This window comes from Tenrec ecaudatus, chromosome 3, assembly GCF_050624435.1.
Source record: "Tenrec ecaudatus isolate mTenEca1 chromosome 3, mTenEca1.hap1, whole genome shotgun sequence".
In the NCBI taxonomy this organism is placed as follows: Eukaryota; Metazoa; Chordata; class Mammalia; order Afrosoricida; family Tenrecidae; genus Tenrec; species Tenrec ecaudatus.
Window position 1 is genome coordinate 127,022,366 of NC_134532.1, and position 21,364 is coordinate 127,043,729.

The window sequence follows — 21,364 nt, forward strand, 5'->3', positions numbered from 1 at the left end:
AATATTGTGATGACATATAATCATTTTTATGAAACTCTAGATGCAATATGAATATAAAGGAGTGGCTTGCATGTTGTTTTTCTTTCCTCTTCTCCGTAATGGATGTCATTTGGAGGTCTAGCTCTAAAATATTTCCTTTAAAAAAAATCCCATTTGTAAGCCTATCCAAATAAAAAAATTAAGTTGTCCAAGGAATGCCCCAAAGTCAGAAAATGAAGAAGAATGGCAGAAATTGTAGTTCTCTTCTGCAGGGATTCATTCGCTGGAGAGTTCTCTGTTTAAATGGTCGGTCTCTGTAGTGAGAGATTGCCCTCCAGGGCACCGCTGACGACCTCGCCAAGATTACCGTCGGCTGATTCTTTTAAAGACCGTGCTGGCTTCTGTCCATGTGTATGAACTGTGATGTTGTGAACGTTTTCAGCAGTTCCTCGGGGTAGACAAAGACATTGGCTCTTTGAACGGCAACAGGAGGTCAGGAAAGAGCCACAGGAACAGCGGTGAAATCTGTTCATCTCTGTTCTTGCTGGTTTAAGAAGCTTCGTGTCAAAGTTGTTGACATGCTTAGAGGTCACCGAGTACCGTTCTGGGTTTTTATGGGTGTGAGCCCTTGTAGTCCCCACCCCAACCCTATGTGATTGTTGCTGGTTGTCATTAACTCTGCTGTGAGTCAAGCTCATGTAGGTACAGTCAAACTGATCGCCAGGCCCCTCTTCCAAAGCCCCTCTGGGTAGGTTTCAACTGCCAACTTTTGGGTTAGTAGCTGATCAGTTAACTGTTCTTCCCAGCCAGAGACTTCTTTGCTATGTGGTAGGTACTATGAGTTGCCTTATTTTACAAAGAAAAAAACTAAACAGAAACATGGAAATATTAGGTAACTTACTCAAGTCCCATAGGTAGGACATGGTGAATCTCAGCTTTAAAGAAACTGTCTTGCCACAGTCTAATTTGTCATACAGGCTTTGAAAAACACAGCATAGGCCTGTACTTTCTAATGTAAGCATAGAGGGAATTTCTTGTGTTTCATTTTTGCTTATTTGTAGATTCTTGTTTTATTTGCTTTTAAAGATATTTGAGGAAGAAAGGCAAATGAAAAGAGAAAAGGCCATTCAACTTCTTTGTGCTTTGTGTCTTACCTGTGAAAATCAATGATGAAAACAAATGAAACACATTGTCATTGCGTTAATTCCAACTCATAAGGCCAGAAAACTAACTAACTGCCCAGTGGGGTTTCCAAGGCTATAAATTTTACGGAAGCAGACTGCACATCTTCCTCCCATGCAATTGGGTGGGGTCGGGGGTGGGGTGGGGGTTGAACTGAAGACCTCCAGAGTTGTTAGATGAAAATTTGCTTTTCGTAAGCCCAGGCAAGATGTGATTATCTATTACTTGAATGCAAAACCATAGACAAGTTTGAGGGTTCTATGGCATTAAATTGGGGCCCTGTTGGTGCTATGAGTTAAAGCACAAGTTTGGAGTTTCAAACCCACCAGCTTCTTTGTGGTAGAAAAATGAGGCTGTTTGCTCCCAGAAAGATTTATAGTCCTAAAAGCCCCATAGAGGATCGCCATGACTTAGAATTGACTCTATGGCAGTGGGTTTATGGTCTTAATCAGATACTGTTCGATTTGATAAATACCCATTGCTCTGAACACTGCAAAAATCTCCTGTAGTCTTCCCAAATGTGCAACCCTGGACTATTCACAGAAGCAGTGTCCTCCTTACAGCGTGATGGGGTGAGTCACATTGCACTGGGCCGTGACAGCATCATCACGCTCTTCAGTCATTGTTCCCCTTTAAGAACACAGGTGGTCCTACTTTACAGAACCACGGCATTATTTTAATCTTTAGAGGATCACTTTGAAATTTCACCAAAATGTTTAAAGTTTTAAATTGATAAATATTTTAATACCTTTCATCATTGGGCATGTAAAAGAATCAACCCAAAATGTTTTGAAGTGAAGAAGCATATGTATTATGGAAAGCAAGTAGCGCAAGGCCAAGACTGTGTCAGGAAGTACATTACATGGCCAGCAGCATACAACGACAACACGCATCTCTTATAAGTACAGAATCCCCCCGGAGTTAGAACCATTTTGCTAAGACTAAAGCAATTTGGAAGGCATGGTAAGTCTGGTATGGAGTGTGGGGTTTGCCGTGCTTCTATCCAACCATAGTAGAGTAGACAAAGTCAAGCATTAGAATGAAATATTCAAAGACCTGGAGTTAGAAAACCAAAGGAAAGAACCTGCTCAGCAATATCTCAAATTGAAAGAACTGAAGAAAAATTCAGGTGAGTGGTTTAAAACCACCAGTCACTGTGAAGGAGAAAAATGAGGCTTTCTTCTCCCATCAAGAGTTATAGTCGGGGAAACCCACAGGGGCAGTTTTACCCTGATCTAAAGGGCGTCACTATGAATCAGAATTGACCTGGTCGTGGTGAGTCTGGTTGTTGGGGACTATTTGTTAATCAAGAAAGCTAGTGGCCCAAAAAGTAAGTGCTTAACTATATTAGGTTGACATTTCAAGCTCTCCCAGAAGTGCCTGGTGGTCTACTTTCCAGAGGTCACGTCCTTGAAAACCCAATGGAACACAATGCAACTCTGCCCTCACGAGGTCCTCATCAGTTGAAAGCTGTTAGTTGTCAGCAACTCACAACAACTTGTAAGCATCAAGATATACTGGACTGCAATGAATTCTTAAATTTTAAACAATTATTAATAACCTGGATAGGGTTATGTCTCTTCGAAGTGAAACTGACCTGTGATATCATAGTCGAAAGATGGCACTAGATCCTTTATCAGGAAGCTTTGCACAGTGAACTCTGTCAGGGGATGCACTGGCATCAAGCCTTGACTTCTAGCTCTTGCTTAATGGAGACTTTCCAGAGCCCTGTATTGGAGGGAGCCTTGGGGCCAAACCCAGACCCAGAGCAAAGAGGATCACGATCAAGGAGCTATGGACTCATTGAGCTAGACGGGAAGGCGGAGGCAATGGTGCTAAATGTTTGCCATTTCTGCTTAAAAGAATAAAAGTTGAACACAGAACTTAACCACTCACAATTGTTTTCTTCTATCCCTGAGTAAGCCCCAGGTATACTGTACACACCATAACAATGAAGAGATGCACTTGGAAAAATTATAGAGGTATTTTTATTCTTGTGGGGGGGGTGTCCTCACAAATTACAGAATGGAGGACAAACTCTCTTTTCAGCCATCAAGACATTTTATGTTCTTCTAATAGTTTTTAGGCATTTAAAATGATGTATCTCCTGAAGTTCTAATTTCCTGTCTAACAATCTTTCAGAATTAGGTATGGGAGCATACATTAACAATTATAAAATAATTCAGAAGATCCTATATAGGCAATCCTTTTAGCAGAAATCACTCTACCGGCCAAGGCCTAATGGTCAGTCACTGTCCTTGGTCAAATATCTGAAAGTAAGAAGATCAGGAGAGGACCGATGTGGGGGACAGGGGGGAAAAAGTCTTGGAGATTGTGTTTGAGAGGGGAAAGTTCACAGAAATAGTCATGTAAATTGGGCCTTCATCATACTGTGTTTGGCAGATCAGTGGTCTTACAGATGTAGCGCAATATGGGTCATCAGTTTCTTGAGTTGGTTTTCAAAAGTGTGGGCCCTCGCATGTGTTTTCTTCTAGTTCTAAATTGTCAGGATGTAGTTTTTTTAAAAATTTACATGAAATACCCCTTCCAAACCTGTGTTCAAAAATAAATATGGATACACGGTCCACTGTTCTAGTAACCTGAACTAAGAGCCAGGTAACAAGGTAAAGTAGAGTGCATTATTTTATACCCATGTGTGTATCAACATTTAGGGGGAGGGATAAAGTTCAAACTTTAAAAGAAAAAACAAAATATGGATATTGTATTTCCAGAAGAAGAAGGAAATTCTATGCCTGACTTGTTCCCATTGATGTTACCTGTCTGACTCCTACGCAGGTGAATTTTCAGGTCATGTTCTACACAGTGTCAGCCATCAGCCTGTTTAAAAGTGAGATCTGCTGAAGTCTGGGGGATAACTAACCGGGATTCCTTAGTGTCCGGGGAGTTATAACCGCATGCAGGGCCAGGCCTTCGTGGTCCCCTGTCACCCATAACACCCACAAGGCCACCCCATGCATTACAGCTCCAACTGCTATGCCGGTTTTCCTGGATGCCATCTTGAGGCTGCACATTTCTGGTGCAGCACCCCTGGTCGGGTTCTGCCACACCATGTCTAAAGCTAACCATTTGTCCCGCCCACATCTGCTTGCAGATGTTTTCTCTTGTATCCTTCACAAATCAGCAGAGCTCACAGTGCTCAGGGGACAGTGTGACTCGTTATGTTAAAAGCTATAGCCTGTTCAGCCTCCATTTTTCTACACCGTTCTCATCTATTTTAGAAAGTGTGGGGCAGAGTTGCTCGTGGGCTGTCACTGGTAGGAGACAGGACTTTGTGCCCTTCTTGTGAGAAGTTACCTGGGCATGCTGTGTTGAGTAGGCACTGACTTCCCCAATGCTCTGTCCCATGAAGATATGTTTGCCAATTTGCAATGTGTCTGCAATTACTAGAACTTTAATGTTTATCTGATTTTTAAATGCATATTATGTTAAGTTGCACAAGGAATTTGCTGGGATTTTTAATACTGGATCATATGTAAAGCACCCTCTCCCCTTTCCTGACGCCCGCCCTGTAAGCAGAGGTACACAGCATTGAATGTCCAAAAGTTCTAAGTTTCAAAAAGTTGTCCTGAGGGGAAAATGCTCAATTTTTCTCTGTAAAGGTATGTAATATCCTAGTCTGTTGAGCAATAATACCTTCTGTTATTTATCCTGGACACTGATAGCCATGAAGAGCAATCACAGCCAAGAAGCATCATACTGCACAGCCCCGTAGTCCCCAACATGAACATTTAAAATGCTACTTTCCTCAGTCATAGGTCTTTGTAGCTAAAATATTATTATTCACAGTGAACTATTATTCAAATGTATGCACCAATTACTAAAACTCACATGTTAGACTAGGTTTTCTAGAGAGACAAAACCACTGACACTCATAGATGTACAAGAAAGAACGTTTTTTAAGAAGTAATCTTTTATCAAAAAGGCTTCCCAGCCCAGTTAAGTCAGAAGGTCTGCCACTAGCCAGGCCCTTTTTCGCACCTATGTTGCTGCAGGCCACTGATGCAGAAAGGTGAAGCAGGAAGCAGGGATCACAGGCCTGTGAGTAGAGTCACATGGTACCTAGGTTGGTAGGAACACAGCAGAATGCCCACAGCTCTCTAGGCCTGTGGCCCCCATGGAGCCACCTCTGGAGGCAGACAGAGAGTCCCAGCAAGCAAGTAGGCAAAAGGCAAAATAGAGGGAATCCAACTCTGCTAAGTCTCTTTCTTATACAAAAAGCCACACCCCAAAGATGGTGTCATCAGCCAGCGACCTGCTTTATAGGCTAAACTTCACCCTTACCCTTAATCAGGAGTGTCTGCTGACATAAGCCCGGACCACAATGACTAAAGCTGAAGACAGTCATGAATTCTACCAATTTAGAATTGAGGATGGTGAGAGTTTGTCTCATAGATAATCTGTGGCTTCAACCTTTATTATCATGCAAAAATGTCTGAAGAGCATTAAAATTCTGTCATAATAAATAGACTGTGTGTGCTAAAAAAAAGAATTCTCTGATTACTGCTTAAATGGTAAATAGAATTTCATATACAGTAGTTTCAGGTCTGATTCTACATCTGCTAATTGGATTTTGCTGTATGGGATTTAGTAAGCCAATATTCATGTTCTTAAGTAAACATCTCTCTGAATGCATGCATATGACAAGGCTAATTTGTCTTTTAATTGGAGGAATCAATGACTAAATCAGAGGTAGGCCAAGTTGACATTGCAAAAGTAATCTAGGTGATAATGAAATGACTTGATACTTACTCTAGTAGCAGCCTTAAAACTAATGGAAAGAAAACAGAAGTGTTGAATCCTAAAGGTCTTCCAAGGGCAGAAATTCATCTTATTTCTGACAGGAATGCCCACATTATTCTGAACCATTCCGTTGTACATCTAATTCTAGCTGACAAATGTCCGTTTTTCATGCTTATTCATTTGTCACCCTTGTTTTCTCTCTGCCTGCAAGGCATCTGGCCAGCCTTCTATCACATCTCTCCAAATGATTAAGGATAAGCTCAAAATGTTCTGCAGTCTCACCCTGCATTTGCAGTCGTGTGGAGGCATGCTGCACTGAGCAGCTGCTAGACTGCATAACTTCAGTATGTTCCATGTTCATGACATATTCTGAAAGCTAGAAAAGCTCTTTCATGGCAGGATTGAAAGCCTTTTTCAGGAAGAAGAATTAAAGTAAAGGGAGTTAAATGTAAGATCCTTATAGAAATTAGGTAAAGTTTGCATGAGGGGGGTACCCAAATAAATCCGGGGGGAAAAGCTCAGCTAGGTAGAGCTTTTGTAGTACACATTTTTCCCACTAGGGAGCATCAAGCAACTCACTCTGAGGTAGTGAACCTAGTGGTGTCACCTGGGAAGGTTCTCTCTAGTCACAGTGAATTTTTTAATAAAAGCAGTTTCTCTTGAAGCGCATTTTTGTGGTGGCCAATTTAAGAAAAGAGAATGCGACTGTTATATTTTGTTTCCTGCTCAGGAAAAATGACACAGAATCTGTTGCAATGTTGAACACAGCTTACAAGGATAGTGTTATGGGAAAAACTCAAGTATAGGAGTGGTTTTCTCATTTCAAAAAGGTGAAATGTCGATTGGTGATAAATCTCATTTTGTCTTTCTGGACGTCCATCAACTTCCTGATTGGATGAAAATATTGACTCATACTGTAATTGGAGTTTGTTCCAAATGTAGGTCAGACTGTTAAACAAACTTTCTACTTAGAGGTTCTGAAAAGATTGTGTAACAGGGTATAACTAAAAAGGTCTGATTGGTGGCAGATGGGGGATTGATTTTGCCACCATGACAATGATCCTGCTCACACAGCGATCTTAGGGCTCCAGTTTTGGGCAAAAATATCATGCCTCTCTTGGCCCACGCACCTGACTCACCTTACCTCATTCTGTAGAAGTTTGTTTCCATGAATGAAGGGAGTCATACAAAAAGACTGATTTGAAAACGTAGAAGAGATAAGGGAAAAAACGAGGGCGGTGCTGTCAGCCATCCAAACAGATGAGTTTGAAAAATGATTCCAAGAGTGGAATTGCAGATTTGACAAATGCATTAAGTGTAATGGAGAGTAACACTTTTTTTTGGGGGGGGGGGGAGGTCTGGCCAAACTATGAAGGTAAGATAATTATGCAGTGTTCAATGATGATTTACCATTTAACCTGTCTGTTGAAGCATGTGCCTTTCGCATCCTCCTTGTTCTGCGGGTGGTTTCAAACTCTTGACCTTGCTGTTAGCAACCCCTTTCATACCTACTACACCCTTCCAAACCAAAGTCACCGTCATTGAGTCAGTGCTGACTCCTAACGATCCCCTGTGCTTTTCTGAGACTGGAACGGTTTACATGAGTAGGAATCCCAAGGACATTGATTATAATAAGACTGTAGTAGACCTTATGATTACGTAGACTTTGAGAGATCATGGCTCAAAGAATCTCTCTCTCTCTAGCTCTGTCTTTTACTGGATCTGAGTCTCTGATTCTACTTCACAAAGTAGAAAGTCTACATAATGGTATTTTTTTTGTTATTTCTTTATAAAGCTCTCTGTTGATTCTATATGGTACCTTAAAACTAAACAAACAAACAACCCATGGCCACTGAGATGATTCCAATTCAGAGCCACCCCATAAACAAAGCCAAAGTCACTGCCATTGTATCGATATCAACTCATCGCGGCAATATAGGACCGGGTAAACTGCCCCTGTGGGTTTCTGAGACCATAACTCTTTGTGGGAGTAGAAAACCTTGCCTTTCTCCCACAGAGCAGGTAGTGGTTTAGAACTGCTGACTTTGGGATTAACAGTCTAATGTGTAACCACTACACCACTAGGGCGCTTCTAGTTCTAGACTAGTGGTTCTAAAATAAGTGTAATTTTTTTCATGTATTATTTGGCAATTGATGCAGGGATTTGTGTATGTGTTTGTCATGATCGGTAGGGATGCTTATGGTATCTTGTAGGTCAAGAGATGCTGCTGCATTCTTCCTACACTCAGGACAGCGTTGCCCCCACACACACACCACCACCACCACCCTCTAACCTCACAGAGAAGTGGTCAGCCCCATTGTCAATAGTGTTGAAGTTAATAAGCTATGATAGGGGTTTACTGAATGTTTCAATTTGAATATCTTGTGGACAGACTGAACTGAACACATACCGAAAAAAATGTATTACCTTTGTTCTAATGAAGAAAGGTACTTTTTCATTCACTTTGGGTACCAACCTAACCTAACCTGTGGGACCTACTGTCATTGCCTATTAGAATCTGTCTTTTCTTCTTCCTGTCCACTACCAGGGGCTGAGTTCAGAACTTGATCTCCCCTCCTAGCCTATTCAGTTGGGTTCTGAAAAGCCTTCACCCTATCTCAAAGCATTGGTCATATTTCCCATTTGATGCCCTTTTACTGAGAAGCCTTTGAGCAATTGTCATTCTTTACCCTGCCTGGATGGCTTTCACATCCAGACTTCAGTTCATCGTTGAAGTCTGATTTCTCTGTCTCTCTACCTTCGTCTGTAGACCTAATAAAGTTTCTACTTTAAGGAGTCCAAGAAGCCAAACCCCACTCCCTCTTGTGAACAGGTTGAATTCCTGCTTTGGGGATTCCATGCATGAACAAAGTAGAACGGAGTAATTATTAAACATTAGGGGAGATTGCTTGGACTGTTTGGACACATGTGCGTCCCATTTTTCTTATTCTCAACCCACCTTTTATGCTGTGCTGACTGGAGCGAGCGGGAGTCAGTACTTCCTTGGAGTTCTAACTCCGGTCGTCGATCTGCAGGTTCTAGTCTCCATCAGATGAAAGGGAAACAGAATCTTTGTTCACAAACAAGCGTTTACTTGGTCAATAGCATTTTATCCCCAAGAAACCTCTTGCTGCTTTTGTTTTTAGTTAGCATTGGGCATTTGGGTCAAGTACTTCCATAAGGATGAACCAAAAGAAATGGACATTTTTGTAGAAAAGATTTGAATCTTTCTCTTGGAAGGTCACCTGCTGGCCACAAGAGATGTCAGGACGAAGGCCATGCAAACTCTGTGCCAAATCACACACCAGGGTGCTGCTCGGGAAAGAAAACAGCGCCGGCTGTTGGGCCGGGGGCCTCTGATCCTTTGGGAGACACTTTCCTCCTATGTAGCATGTAGCATAGCCTTGGTCATGTTCAAGTTTTAATCATGGAAGTGTCTTAAGTTTATTTCCACCAGTAATCAAATCAGAAATGACCTTCTGAGAGACGCCTTGCCATTGTTTCGAATTGCAAATAAACACTGCTAACAAGTCAATTCCAACTCAGAGTGGCTCTCTTGGGCAGGGTAGCCGTGCTCTGGGGGTTCCAAGAGTGTTCCCTTTACAGGAGTAGAAAGCCTCAGCTTTCTCCCATGGAGCTGCTGCTGGCTTCTGACTGTTGAGCTTGCAGTTAGAGAGCTATTTGGACAGTTCTTTATTGTCCCTCAGATCCATATAAACCCACCATTTCCCCCACAGTCCCTGTGATCCTGACATGTTCTAACAGTCAACTCAGCAAAACAGCAAATGCGTAACAATGGACTTTTTTCTCCACGTGTTTTTCCAGATGGAATGTTCTGGTAGGTCTTTGGAAGACATTTGGAGATATACCCCGAGACCCATTGGGTCCATAGGCTTTAGTTCAATAGACTGAAATTGTACTTTCAGATTCTTAAATTTTGAATAGGGATGTAAAATCAAAGTATCAAGGTGTTAATTTGTTTTTATAAGCCAGTTGATAAAATTTTATAATTAGAGGATCAGAGTAAGTTGAACTGCATGCATAAAATAATGTGCACTTGAAAAAAATATGTAGGCATACTACGGACAAGCTCTATGACAAAAAACTTCTACAAAGTTTCGTTAAAATGACAAACTGATTTTTAACTTTTTTTTGGTCTACTTATAATGATTTTGAAAACTAGGTTACATATTGCTGTAGCAGCTATAACTATGTACATATATAACTTGGAACTTCATAATTTTGAGTAGAAATAGCTATTTATGATTATGTATTGACATCTTTTGGATTCTTCCCAATATTACTCTAGTCCCTGCCTTGTGCTTGAGAAATCGTCAAGAAGTTGTATTCATTCATCCACACCTACAGTGTGCAGTGTTATATTTCCAATTCTGAAGCAGAACTTGTTTTTAATTTATTGATCAAATATTTTAGTATTACAACTTTCTGTGTATTTTTGTGTAAAAAAGACTAACTTATAAGCATAAAATGATTGTATATGTTGAAAATAATGAAAGCATAATTTTCTAAATAAGAATATGATCATTATAGTTGATAATCAAAGAATATGAAAGAAATCCAATTGATTGGCTCCTAAAGGACTCCCTAAGGAGCTGTGGTGGCGTAGTGGGTGACATGTGGACTTGTTAACTCAGGGTCATCAGTTCAATCCCACCAGTAACCCTATAGGACAAAGATGACACTTTCTACTCCCAGAAAGCCTCCAAATAGGACAGTTATATACTGTCCTGTTGGGTATCTAGGAGTCAAAATCTACTCAATAACAATGAGCTTTTTTAAAGAAGTACCTGGCTTCTTACCAAAATATTGGTAGTTCAAATCCACTCAAAAGGCCTGGTGATCTACTTCTCAAAACCCCACATGATACAATTCTCTGAAAAATGCGGGTCACACTTGATTCAGAATCAATTATAAAGCATAGGGTTTATTCTTTCTTTTTGTCATTTTAAAAAATGACCTCTAAAACATTCCACTGAAGTTGAAAGTTTAATCTAACTCACAGCCTCTGAATTTTATATGCTCCATCACACAAAATATTAGCATGCAGAGTGTGACACGAAGTAAACAACATGTGATGGAACAGGGGGGGAGGGCAGCAGATCCGAAAATGCAACTATCCTTTTACAAATGACACAATTTTACTTAATGTTTGCATATGTCCCCTGTCCTTTCCAGATCTACGCAAGACATTTGAGCAGGAGCCACTGGGAAAAGAAGTGTCCTTGGACCAGGAAGTCCTGCTCCAGTGCCGGCCACCTGAAGGCATACCAGTGGCTGAGGTGAGCAGCAGCAATAGCTTGCATTGAGCACTGGGCACTTCGTTTTTCTAATGGAGGCCTAATCCCTGGCTAATGGTGCAGTGAGTTCGGATATGGCGTGATGAATGGATGGTAATGGAGTCCTAACTGCCTGCTACAGGCAAAATAGATTGATTGGGAACTGATTAATGACTTAGGAGTCAATTAAATTGCCCCACCGGACAGAGCCAGAGGCATCTTGGCTTAATTTTGTCATTCTCTTTCACGAAATAAGAAACACTGTTCATTTGATCTGACACCTATCGTAAAGAAGGATGGTATAAGTTAACAACATGCCACTGATTTTACTACTCTTCTCGGACATATGCAAAAAGCATACTAGTATAAGAGGGCATGTGGATGTTTGTGGGTGTGTGTATATATGTGATGTATGTGTGTGTATCACCTATGTACTTTTTTTTCCTAATCAAGCACTTTATTGCGGGTCCTTGCAGCTGTGTAACTGTATCAAGCACGTTCGTTCATAAGTCGCCATCATCACACCCATGCTTTTTCTATTCCATGATGTTATCATGACAAACTGATTTTTAAACTTTTTAGACGTCTTACATAACAGCATGTAAGAGAGGTTTATGAAGCAAACGTCAATTATAGTTTCAGCCTTTAGGAAGGAGACTTGCTAGCAGAGTAGGTTGCCACCAGGCATTAATCTGGGGAGCTAGGTGTGCTGACCCAGAAAGCTAGAGTAAACACCTTCAAGCTAAGGGTTATGGTAGAAGAGTGTACCATTTGGACATTTATCGGCAGCACTTAAAGAGCTCTGGAACACTTGTCAGAACAAGACAGAGCTCAAAAGGCCATGTAGCTAACGGAGAGAGAGATTTGCCAATAGGCATGGCTGAGAAAAGTGCTAACAGGCACTTGGATTTACTCATTCCATGGCCTACGAAATCCACCACTCTGCTCTTTGCTCTTGGCTCCATTGATGATCCAGCCTCTCCATCACTTCTTTTCCATCTCTTGCCATCTGCAGAGTTACGGTTCTGTCTCCCGGATTGAAGAGGCTCAACTCCCAGGGATCTCGGGGTCCAAAGGATGCACTCCTGGTTCTTCTTTTTTCCTGACAGTTTTATTGGCATAAAATTCACACGTCATCCAATTCAGTCTTCATTCACATCCAGGAGAGTTGTACAATCATCACCACAGTCAGTTTTAGACCATTTTCTTCATTCTTGTTCTGGTTGCTATTCACGCCCCATTTTTCTCCAACCTCCCTACCATACTCTTAAGGCACTATTAATCCAGCTAATATCTTTACAGATTTGCGTAACCTGGATTTCACATACAGAAGAACATTGTAAAAATTAATAAATAAGTAAAAAGTAATAGCAAAAGCAAGTTAAAACAGATAAAAACCTCAATGAAAAAGAAAAAGGGGTAAGAGGTGGCAGGTGCCTTGTCGGGCCATGAGGGTGACATGTAGAAGCCCCTGTCACAACCCAAGAAGTGGACCAAGGAAATGGACAAGGAGATAAGGCTTTTCCAGGAGAAAATGAAAGAGCAGAAGAAATTCAAGGAGCTAAAAGCAAAGACCTTTGGGAAAGGCCCCCTGACCACAGGTGGAATTAAGAAAGCTGTCTCCGTCACCCCTCACCCATTTCCGTTGTTCGTCTCCCTGGGAGGGGGTTCTAGATTGATCCTTGTGACTGATTCCCCCTTTCTCCCCCACCTCCCCTAATCCTCCTGGTATCTCTACTCTCCTTGCTGTCCCTGAGAGGTTGGTCTCGCCTGGATTCCCCGTGTTGCGGGCTCTCATCAGTAGCATGTGCATGCTCCATTCTAATCCAATTTGTAAAGCATAATTGAAGTCATGACAGCAGGGAGAAGGAAGCACCAAAGAACTAGTGGAAAGTTGTGGGTTTCATCGGTGCTATATTGTACCCTGACTGGCTCATCTCTCCCCTGTGGCCCCTCTGTGAGGGGATGTTCGATTGTCTAGAGACGGACGATGGGTCTCCACTCCATGTCCCTCCCTCTCCCTGCCCCCCCATTCACCTTGGGTATAATTTTGTTCTGGGTCTTAGATGCCTGATATCTGATCCCATGGACACCTCGTGATCACACAGGCTGGTGTGCTTCTTCCATGTGGGCTTTGTTGTTTCTGAGCCAGATGGCTGCTTGTTTATCTTCAAGCCTTTAAGACCCCATGTGCTATATCTTTTGATAGCAAGCTCTAACAGCTTTCTTCACCACATTAACTTATGCACCCATTTTGTCATCAGTGATCATGTCAATGTAATATATGTAAATAACAATCTATAACTTATTAAGGGTTCATGAGGGAAGACAGGCAGGGGAGGGAGGGGAAGAAATGGGTAGCTGATACCAGGGGCTCAAGTGGGAAGAGAATGCTTTGAAAATGATGATGGCAGCATATGTGCAAATGTGCTTGACACACTGGATGAATGTATGGATTGTGATAGAGATGTAAGAGCCCCAATAAAAGTATATATTTAAAAAAAAAAGAAAAGAAATCTGGCAAAAGCAAGATGCTCTTGGAGACTGCTTAAACTTCTGGCTTCCCTGCTATTCCAGCTACTGCTGCCTCTAGGTGGAATGAAGTGCTGCCTTGGAGCCTGCTGTACATTTAAGAATAAACTTTTGTAAGAAAGAAGAAAAAGATATCATACTATGGCTCATCTCTTTAGTTTTTCTCACTCAGCCATTACAATCTCAGCTGTGAGGTCAGAGTGAACCCAGTTGAGAATCCTGCCAGAGCTGTTTTTCAGTCTTGGTTATGCCCAGGATGCTTTACTACCTGGAATTAAAGCAACTCATTTGGAATTTAGAAGGAAAAAAAGAAAATGAAAGAAGGAAAGAAAATCTTAAGAACTAGAACACATTTAAATAGATCATAAGGGAGAGCAAACAATAGGGTGCTAAGTTTTCATCTAACTGCATCTGCAACAATCTACTTTCCAATGCATTCTACTGATACCCAAACGATTCACATCTCTGGTTCTTGGTCAGAGGGGATTCCCCAGGGGCTCAATCCATGTGTATATCTCCTTCACTCTTTAAAAAACTGAAACAGCTTTAAAATGGGTCAAAGGGAAGATCAAATGATAAAACCCTTTAACCTAACTAAGTCTGCCCCAATGGACCTCACTATGCCCTCGGCCTGCTAGCAGGGCTGTGCACATCCCTCAACTATGACCAGAGAGGATTCGCCAGAGGCCTAATCCCCTCCTGGACCTGAAAATGGATTTGGGCTTCCATTGTCATCCATGGCCTTCTGCAAACCAGGTGTTCACAATTTAAGTTATGATTCCATTCTCTCCTTTAGATTTGAATTCTATGATTTACAATCCATGCGTCACACAGGCTGGTTGTATTCTTCCATGTGAATTCAGTTGATGCCTCACTAAGAGGGTTGCTTGTTTGAAAACATGCTGCTAAGACCCCCAGATGCTATTTTTTCTGATAATCGGGCACCATCTAATTTCTTCACCACACTTTGGTTTGGTACCCATATCTTCATGAGGGCAAGCATCAAATAGGGTCTCATCATAAGACCTAATTGCTCTTTGATTGGGGCTAGAATTAAGTGTCAACCCAAGATCTGTTTACATACTCCTGGTTTATATATCTCTCTGATTCACCTTAGAGACATCACTGTCATTTTAAGGTAGAGAACATTGTCAATCATCCCACTGGTGCATTATTTCCAATATTATGAAGTCAGTGCTGACTCAGAGTGACCCTATAGGGCAGGGAAGAACTGCCTCTGTGAGTCTTCGAGTCTGCCGATCTTGACAGGAGTAGAAGCCTCAGCCTTCCTGGTGGAGCTGGCTGGTGGAGCTGACCTTGTGGTTAGCAGCCCAATGCCTAAGGCACTATTCATTGACAATGTCATTAGTTTAGCCAACGGTATAGAAAGTTCAATTCAACTTTTGAAAAAGTGAAACTATATTCATAGAAGCCAATTAAGAACTATAAAACCTGAATTGTTGTACAGATTAAACTCTTGTGACTGAATACTATTTATATATAATCAATGGAGGCTGGTGATAGGGAAAATCTTCAAATAATATTCATTCACAAGAGTAGACTGGTTCTTTTTTCGTAACTGAAGTGCATTTCCACCCCACCCCACCTCCCACCTTCTGAGACGGCTCATTGGCGGCAACCTTGACCAGTTCCCATGTTAGAGTCCCAGGTACCCTGAGTGGCTGACTCGAGTGGCAACATTTATTGTACCACAAACACGAGAACTGTTTGCAGCACAGGAAGCGTGGTCTAGTGTAATTAGGAGAAGGCACTCCTATGTAGGGATTTCCTTTCCATTGCTATAGCAGTTGTGTCTGTCATCTCAGCTGTATTCCTGTAATTCTAATTCAAGCCTCCTCCAGTAAACTACACGAGAGACCCGGTAGCTGAGGAGTGACATGGCCCTCCAGTCCCATTTTAACTCGGAATTTCTTAAAGGTAAATGATCCCTGCAAAGATTTTCAGTGAGGAGAATCTAATAATGACTTCACATTTTGAGTCTCCTCAACAAAGCGGTTCACTTTGTCAGAGAGTAAAGATTCATGACTGCAAGCTAATTGGCTGTGACTTTCATTTGTATCATCATTGGGGAAGAGACCAATTAACACTTGGCAGGCTCAAAAACCGTGTACCCATTTGACATTCAAAGAACTATATTTAATGTGTATTTCTCTTTCATTTCTTAAAGTCAGAAGTGAGATCAAACACACAGGCTCAAGAGCAGGCTAATAAACTCCCATGTAGATTCTTTTCAGTCCTATTAAAATCACCGAGACCATGAAGCTAATGAGTGTCTGAACATTGACACATTACAACAGCCATTTGCCCCACAGGAACAGATACATGGAAAAGAGTGGCATGGAAGGTAACTTGGTGAGTTGAAAGCGTACCCGATTGTTTTTATTTAAAGATAACAACAATAAGTTGTACATGTTTTGAGGAGTCTTACAGGATAGATGTAGTATAAACCGAAATATTGATTTTAAATGGACCTGGTAGACTCATGTATTTCAAAATAAATAGAAGTAATCCTTAAGATAGCAGGAAAGATGGCAAATATTTGTGCTTCTTTGTATCCCATGGCAAATGATCCTGACAAAAGCAGATGGTAAATGCTCAGTGACTATATGACTGATCAGTTTAATTGATCTTAGTTTTATAAGCATATGTCTAGCTCCACTGGAGATGTGGACGGTACATCCTTTGCTGAATACCAGGAGCAATCATTGTCTTTCTTCTTGCCCTAGTCAGTATGCTTCTACAGAATTCTAATTTTAAGTTGTGGTGACATCACCTGTAGAGCAAATGACAGTCTAGGCATTTTTATGATAATAAATAATCCTTGATTTTCTCTCTTATTCTAGTTTATTCTCTAAGCTAGAATGTTAGTATTATTTCCTTACATAATACCAAGTTCGAATGTAACTTTCACTACTTTGGACTCTGACTTTGGGCAAAATATTTATATTGCCTATAACTTGGTTTCCTCAGTTGCAAACTTGAGTCACAGTCATGATGGTAATGGTGTTGTCAAGTCCACATGTGTGGTGTGTAGAACACACCAAAAGCACTCGAGATGCTGAGCATTATTGTATTATCTGTTGTTGATTCTCAAAAAACTGAATTCAATTTTTTGAAGTCAAAAGACTCTGAGCACCTGGACCCAAAAAAGTTCTATCCTGTGGGCTTGAACAGAGGTGAAATTTCTGTTTTATGAAGAATCACCAAGGTTTCTTGTCTTCCTACATTCTGTATCCAACTCCTTTGTTTGGCATCCACGAATGCTGCGCAAGAAGATGGCACTGCAAGTCCTAAAGTAAAGACATGCCCCTTTAACAAGGCTACCTAAGGACCGTCGGTGTAAATATGAACTCTGAAACTTACACTTAGTGTGAGTAATTTGGTCTTTATTACCCCTAGAGATTATACTAACTCATATATTCTCCCAAAAGGAAATTTTGGACTGAGACTACTGTTAACAAACCTACTTTTCAGAGTCCAGAGAAAAAATGTCTTAAAGGAGAAAGTGGCTGACTTTATGCTCTGGCTCCCCAGGTTTGACTTACAAAGCCCCTTAGTTCTCATCATTTAAGGAAAACTATGTGTGGGCACCACAGAGCTCTAGGATTGAATGATCCTTCCCCATTATTAAAATACTTATTGCTAGTCATTTCTGACTCAAAACGACTCTATGTAAGACGGTGTAGAACTGCCTCTGTGAGTTTGCAAAGCTGTTATTCTTTACAGAAGTAGTGAGCCCCATCGTCCTCCCAAGGAGTGGCTGGTGGATGTGAACTGTTGGCCTTGCAGTTTGTAGCCCGGTGCATGATTGCTATGCTACCAGGGATCTTAATGGTGGTACCAATAATAATAATAGTAATAATAATATTGAAGTTATAAAGTAGACTGGGTAAAAAAAAGACAAATTCTCTCATACAATATCCTCAGAATTTAACAACACATTTCTAGGACCAAGCCAAAGAGGTCATTCTTTTCTTCCGTTTTTGGTGTAGCATTTTCCTCGCTTTCAAACCTCCACCGTCTCCTTGAAAAAAGAAAATGAATGCGCTCGTGGAACGGGTGCTAGGGTGCTTCAGGGACATAACAGCAACATTGTGAAATGACTCCCCCTTTGCTCTTTTTAGTTTATGCCTGGAAAATGGTGCTGTCACTTGGCGAGTCAGAAATGCACTCAGAGATACTTCATTTCCCTAAATTATGTCTTTGGAGAATACTGGGATCAAAACATCAATAGATACGAGATTTGTCGGTGTGGCAGAAGGAACAAAACGGAAATTTTCACTCAGATCTCTGATTTATCTCACCTTTAACAAGGGGATAATTGCACCTCTAATTATAATTGAGCTATTTCTCTTAGGAGTTGAGTTGGGGGATCAGGGCACAGTGTACAGCGTATTGACCCAGTTGTGCTTAAAAACCGTCTTCTTGTTTATCAACATTTGCATCTCTAATTAGCAAGTGGCAAAATGTGGCTTGGTGTGCAGAAGAATGGATTGTTTGGCCGGGCTTCATCGGGGTGAGCAGGGGTCACTTGTTAAGCTGGTTTCACCAGGGCGAAAGCTGCTGGAAGCTCAAAGCTCCTCCAAATGTGCAGCTTCAGGTGTCTCGCCATCGAATTGATTATTAATATGGCCCCTGAACACTTGTGAGAGCTGGTCATGTTTCACTGCTTTTCCCTCATAATTGGAACTTCATGTCGATGCATTCCCATGCAGGTATATTGTCTCCCAAGCTGTGCTCTCAATTCTTTGAAGGCAAAAGAGGTACGAAAATTGGACATGAATACTAATTTAGGAGAAATTGCTTGTAGTGCCTGGTAAAATCTGTTGGAATTTTCTACTAGCAATGTAGAACAAACAGATCTGTCTTGGAAGAAGGACAGTCAGAATGTTCCTTAGAGGCAAGGATCCCGAGACTTTGGGCACGTTGTCAGGAGAGCCCAGTTCCTAGAGAAGGATATCATCCTTGGTAAGGTGGAGGGGCACTGAAAAAGAGGACGGCCCTCAACCATCCTCAACAAACTGAATGGACACAGTAGCTGCCACTCTGGGCTCAAGCAGAGGGACAATTGTGAGGATGGCACAGGACTGGGCACCAACAACATGGTTTGATTTCTACAAACATATAGTGGTTCCTTTGCACCTTTAATACAAATGCATTTTTTAAAAAGTTTAGCCTTTAAGACATTTACTTTAAAAATAAGTCCTGGGTCCCTGCTGCTTGCAGGAGATATGAGTAGACTAGAGAAACAAATCTAGGGATAGCAATGAAAGAACTTTCTATAAAAGGTAATTGTATATTAAGAAAACATCCAGTCCAGATCAAATCCATTAAGCCGATATTAGCCCATAAGGCCAATACCAGTCTCTAAATCCCTCTTCACATTCACACAACACATTGCAATGACCGTGAAGGCTGGAAGATCACAGGCTACTGGGGAGAATATCTTGTGGATCCAGTGGAAGCATCTCAGGACTGGCATGGTCTCCACACGGCTCCTCCAGCTCCGGGGCTCTGGCTCCATCAGCGTAGCTCCATGTGGTTTGTCAACAGGAATCTCTCAAAGAGAGAGTGTGTCTCCAACGTCCAGGGAGGACGACAGGAGGTTCCAGAATCTTCAGGAGAAGGCCACGCCCACACAGAGGCACCATTGGCTATGACCTGATTGACAGGCTAGACTCCACCTCTTCACTCAAGTTGACAGGAGGTACTGTAACTGCCACCGATAGTTAATTATAAATTAAAGTCACTTTAGAGTCCAAGGAAAGTCTGTTTAAAGAGATATTTCAGCTGAACGATGAGTGGCAGGCGGGGATCCTGTCTGGAAAAGCTTGGGCACCGAGTGCTCCAGATATTGGGGGCTGCAAGGATACATGGCCTTAAAGAAGTTTGATGGGCCACACAACTTAAAAAGCAGACCAGTGTGTCAGAGACGCAGCAAGCAAAGGAGAGTGGGAAGACGCCCAGGCAGAGATTGAGAAGGGTCAGATTGGAGACTTAAAGACTTGAAGGGAGCTTTGAACTGTTGCCTTCATGTGTAAGAAACCATAGTAGAGTTTAAGTAAGGAATGGCCATGGCTTGATATGAGTCCTTGAAGTATTATCCTGGCTACTGCATGGAAAATGGGTTTCTGAAGTGGCAGAATAAAGCACAGAGGCCATTGGGGTGGGGTAGGGGGACTTTGCAGGACCCCAAGAGAGTGGAAATGGCGGCCGCTTCTAAGTTGGAAGTAGCGGGGATAGAAAAAAGCGAGTAGGGAACATATTTTAATTCTTACGTTAACGAGAAAACATCAACCTAATATTTGGGTTTAATGTCATTCAATAAATCCAGAAAAGATATGGTCCTATTCCAGGATAAAGTGAAATGTCCCATACTAAAGCTTAACAAATCCAAAGGCAGCTTTTCTTAGATGGCTTAAAACCATCGGATGAGTAGACCTCCGCTGTGTTCGAACACTAAGTCTATCCTGGAGCTCTGGTGGCTTAGTGCTTACATGTTGGGAGGCCGTCCTCAGGGACAACGGAGTAGAAAGTCCAGTCTTTCTCCACAAATCTTCCTTCTACTCCCCTAAACGGTTGCAGTCTCGGGAACTCAAAGGGCAGTTCTACCCTGTCCGGTAGGGTCATTCGGAGTGGGCATCCGCTCCGTGGCAGGGAGATGATCCCGTGGAAGTGCAGCCACCGGGAACAACATACCTGTGCTCAGAGACACAGCATGGTTTCTGCGGGCATCGGGGAGATACCCTGTATTTTACCTATAATTACCTTGCTTTGGAATTTATTTCAGTGTTTCTTTGTAACCCTACAGGCATCGCCAACACCATGGCCACGGGGTAGATTCCGACCCACAGTAACCCAATGCATGCTTTCCGAGACTCTTCATCTTTATGGGAGCAGTCGGCCTCATCTTTGCCCGCCTCTGGGCGCTATTTAGCATAAACTCACTGTAGTCAAAATGGCAGTCTTAGAGTACAAAAGGCCTATATTTTCTAAAGATGACCAGCTTTAGCAATAGTTCTGAAGAGTGTGATTGAATACGTAAGAAAAAATGCTCAGGACACATTTATCCTAAAGGCAAGTTTATAGCAAAGGGTAATTAGGAATGCTAGATGGGCTAGTCAAAGTATAGTCTTTTTGCCCAAGAAAATTTAGCATTTGGGGGAACTTCAAAACCATTTTGCTGTTAGTTAATTCACTTGTCCACGTGCTTTTATGTCCTTGTGGTAAGATTTCGGGTTTAGAAATGTAAGTTTTCGATTTCAAGACAAGCTAGCGTTCACCATACTGTCGACATACAGTTGGCTCTCAAAAGCAGTGAGTCAGACATATGTGCGATTAAGGGAGTGTTTCCCAGCAGGAAAACAAACTCCCTTTCTTGGCAACAAAGGCAGAAGTTACAGAAACTGAACAAGATGTCACTACACTTTCCACTGGCTCCCCCCCCACCCTCCAATCTTTTGGCTATTTTATGCTTTGCAATTGTCCCAAGAGACAATATTAAATTGCTTGAACAGCAACATTTTTAAAACTTAAAAGTGCACGTATTTTCCTAAACCCAGAGAAAGGTGTGAAGTTTGTTAAACAGTGG

General features: G+C 41.7%; 1 protein-coding gene across 1 annotated transcript in view; it reads left to right on the forward strand.

Moving 5' to 3' along the window:
• The window catches only part of UNC5C (unc-5 netrin receptor C), a 448,382-nt gene that overhangs the window by 316,705 nt on the left and 110,313 nt on the right, over positions 1-21,364 (forward strand). The window contains exon 4 of the mRNA XM_075544874.1: positions 11,120-11,223. Coding sequence (XP_075400989.1) covers positions 11,120-11,223 — 104 coding nt within the window. The remainder of the gene's footprint in view (positions 1-11,119; positions 11,224-21,364) is intronic.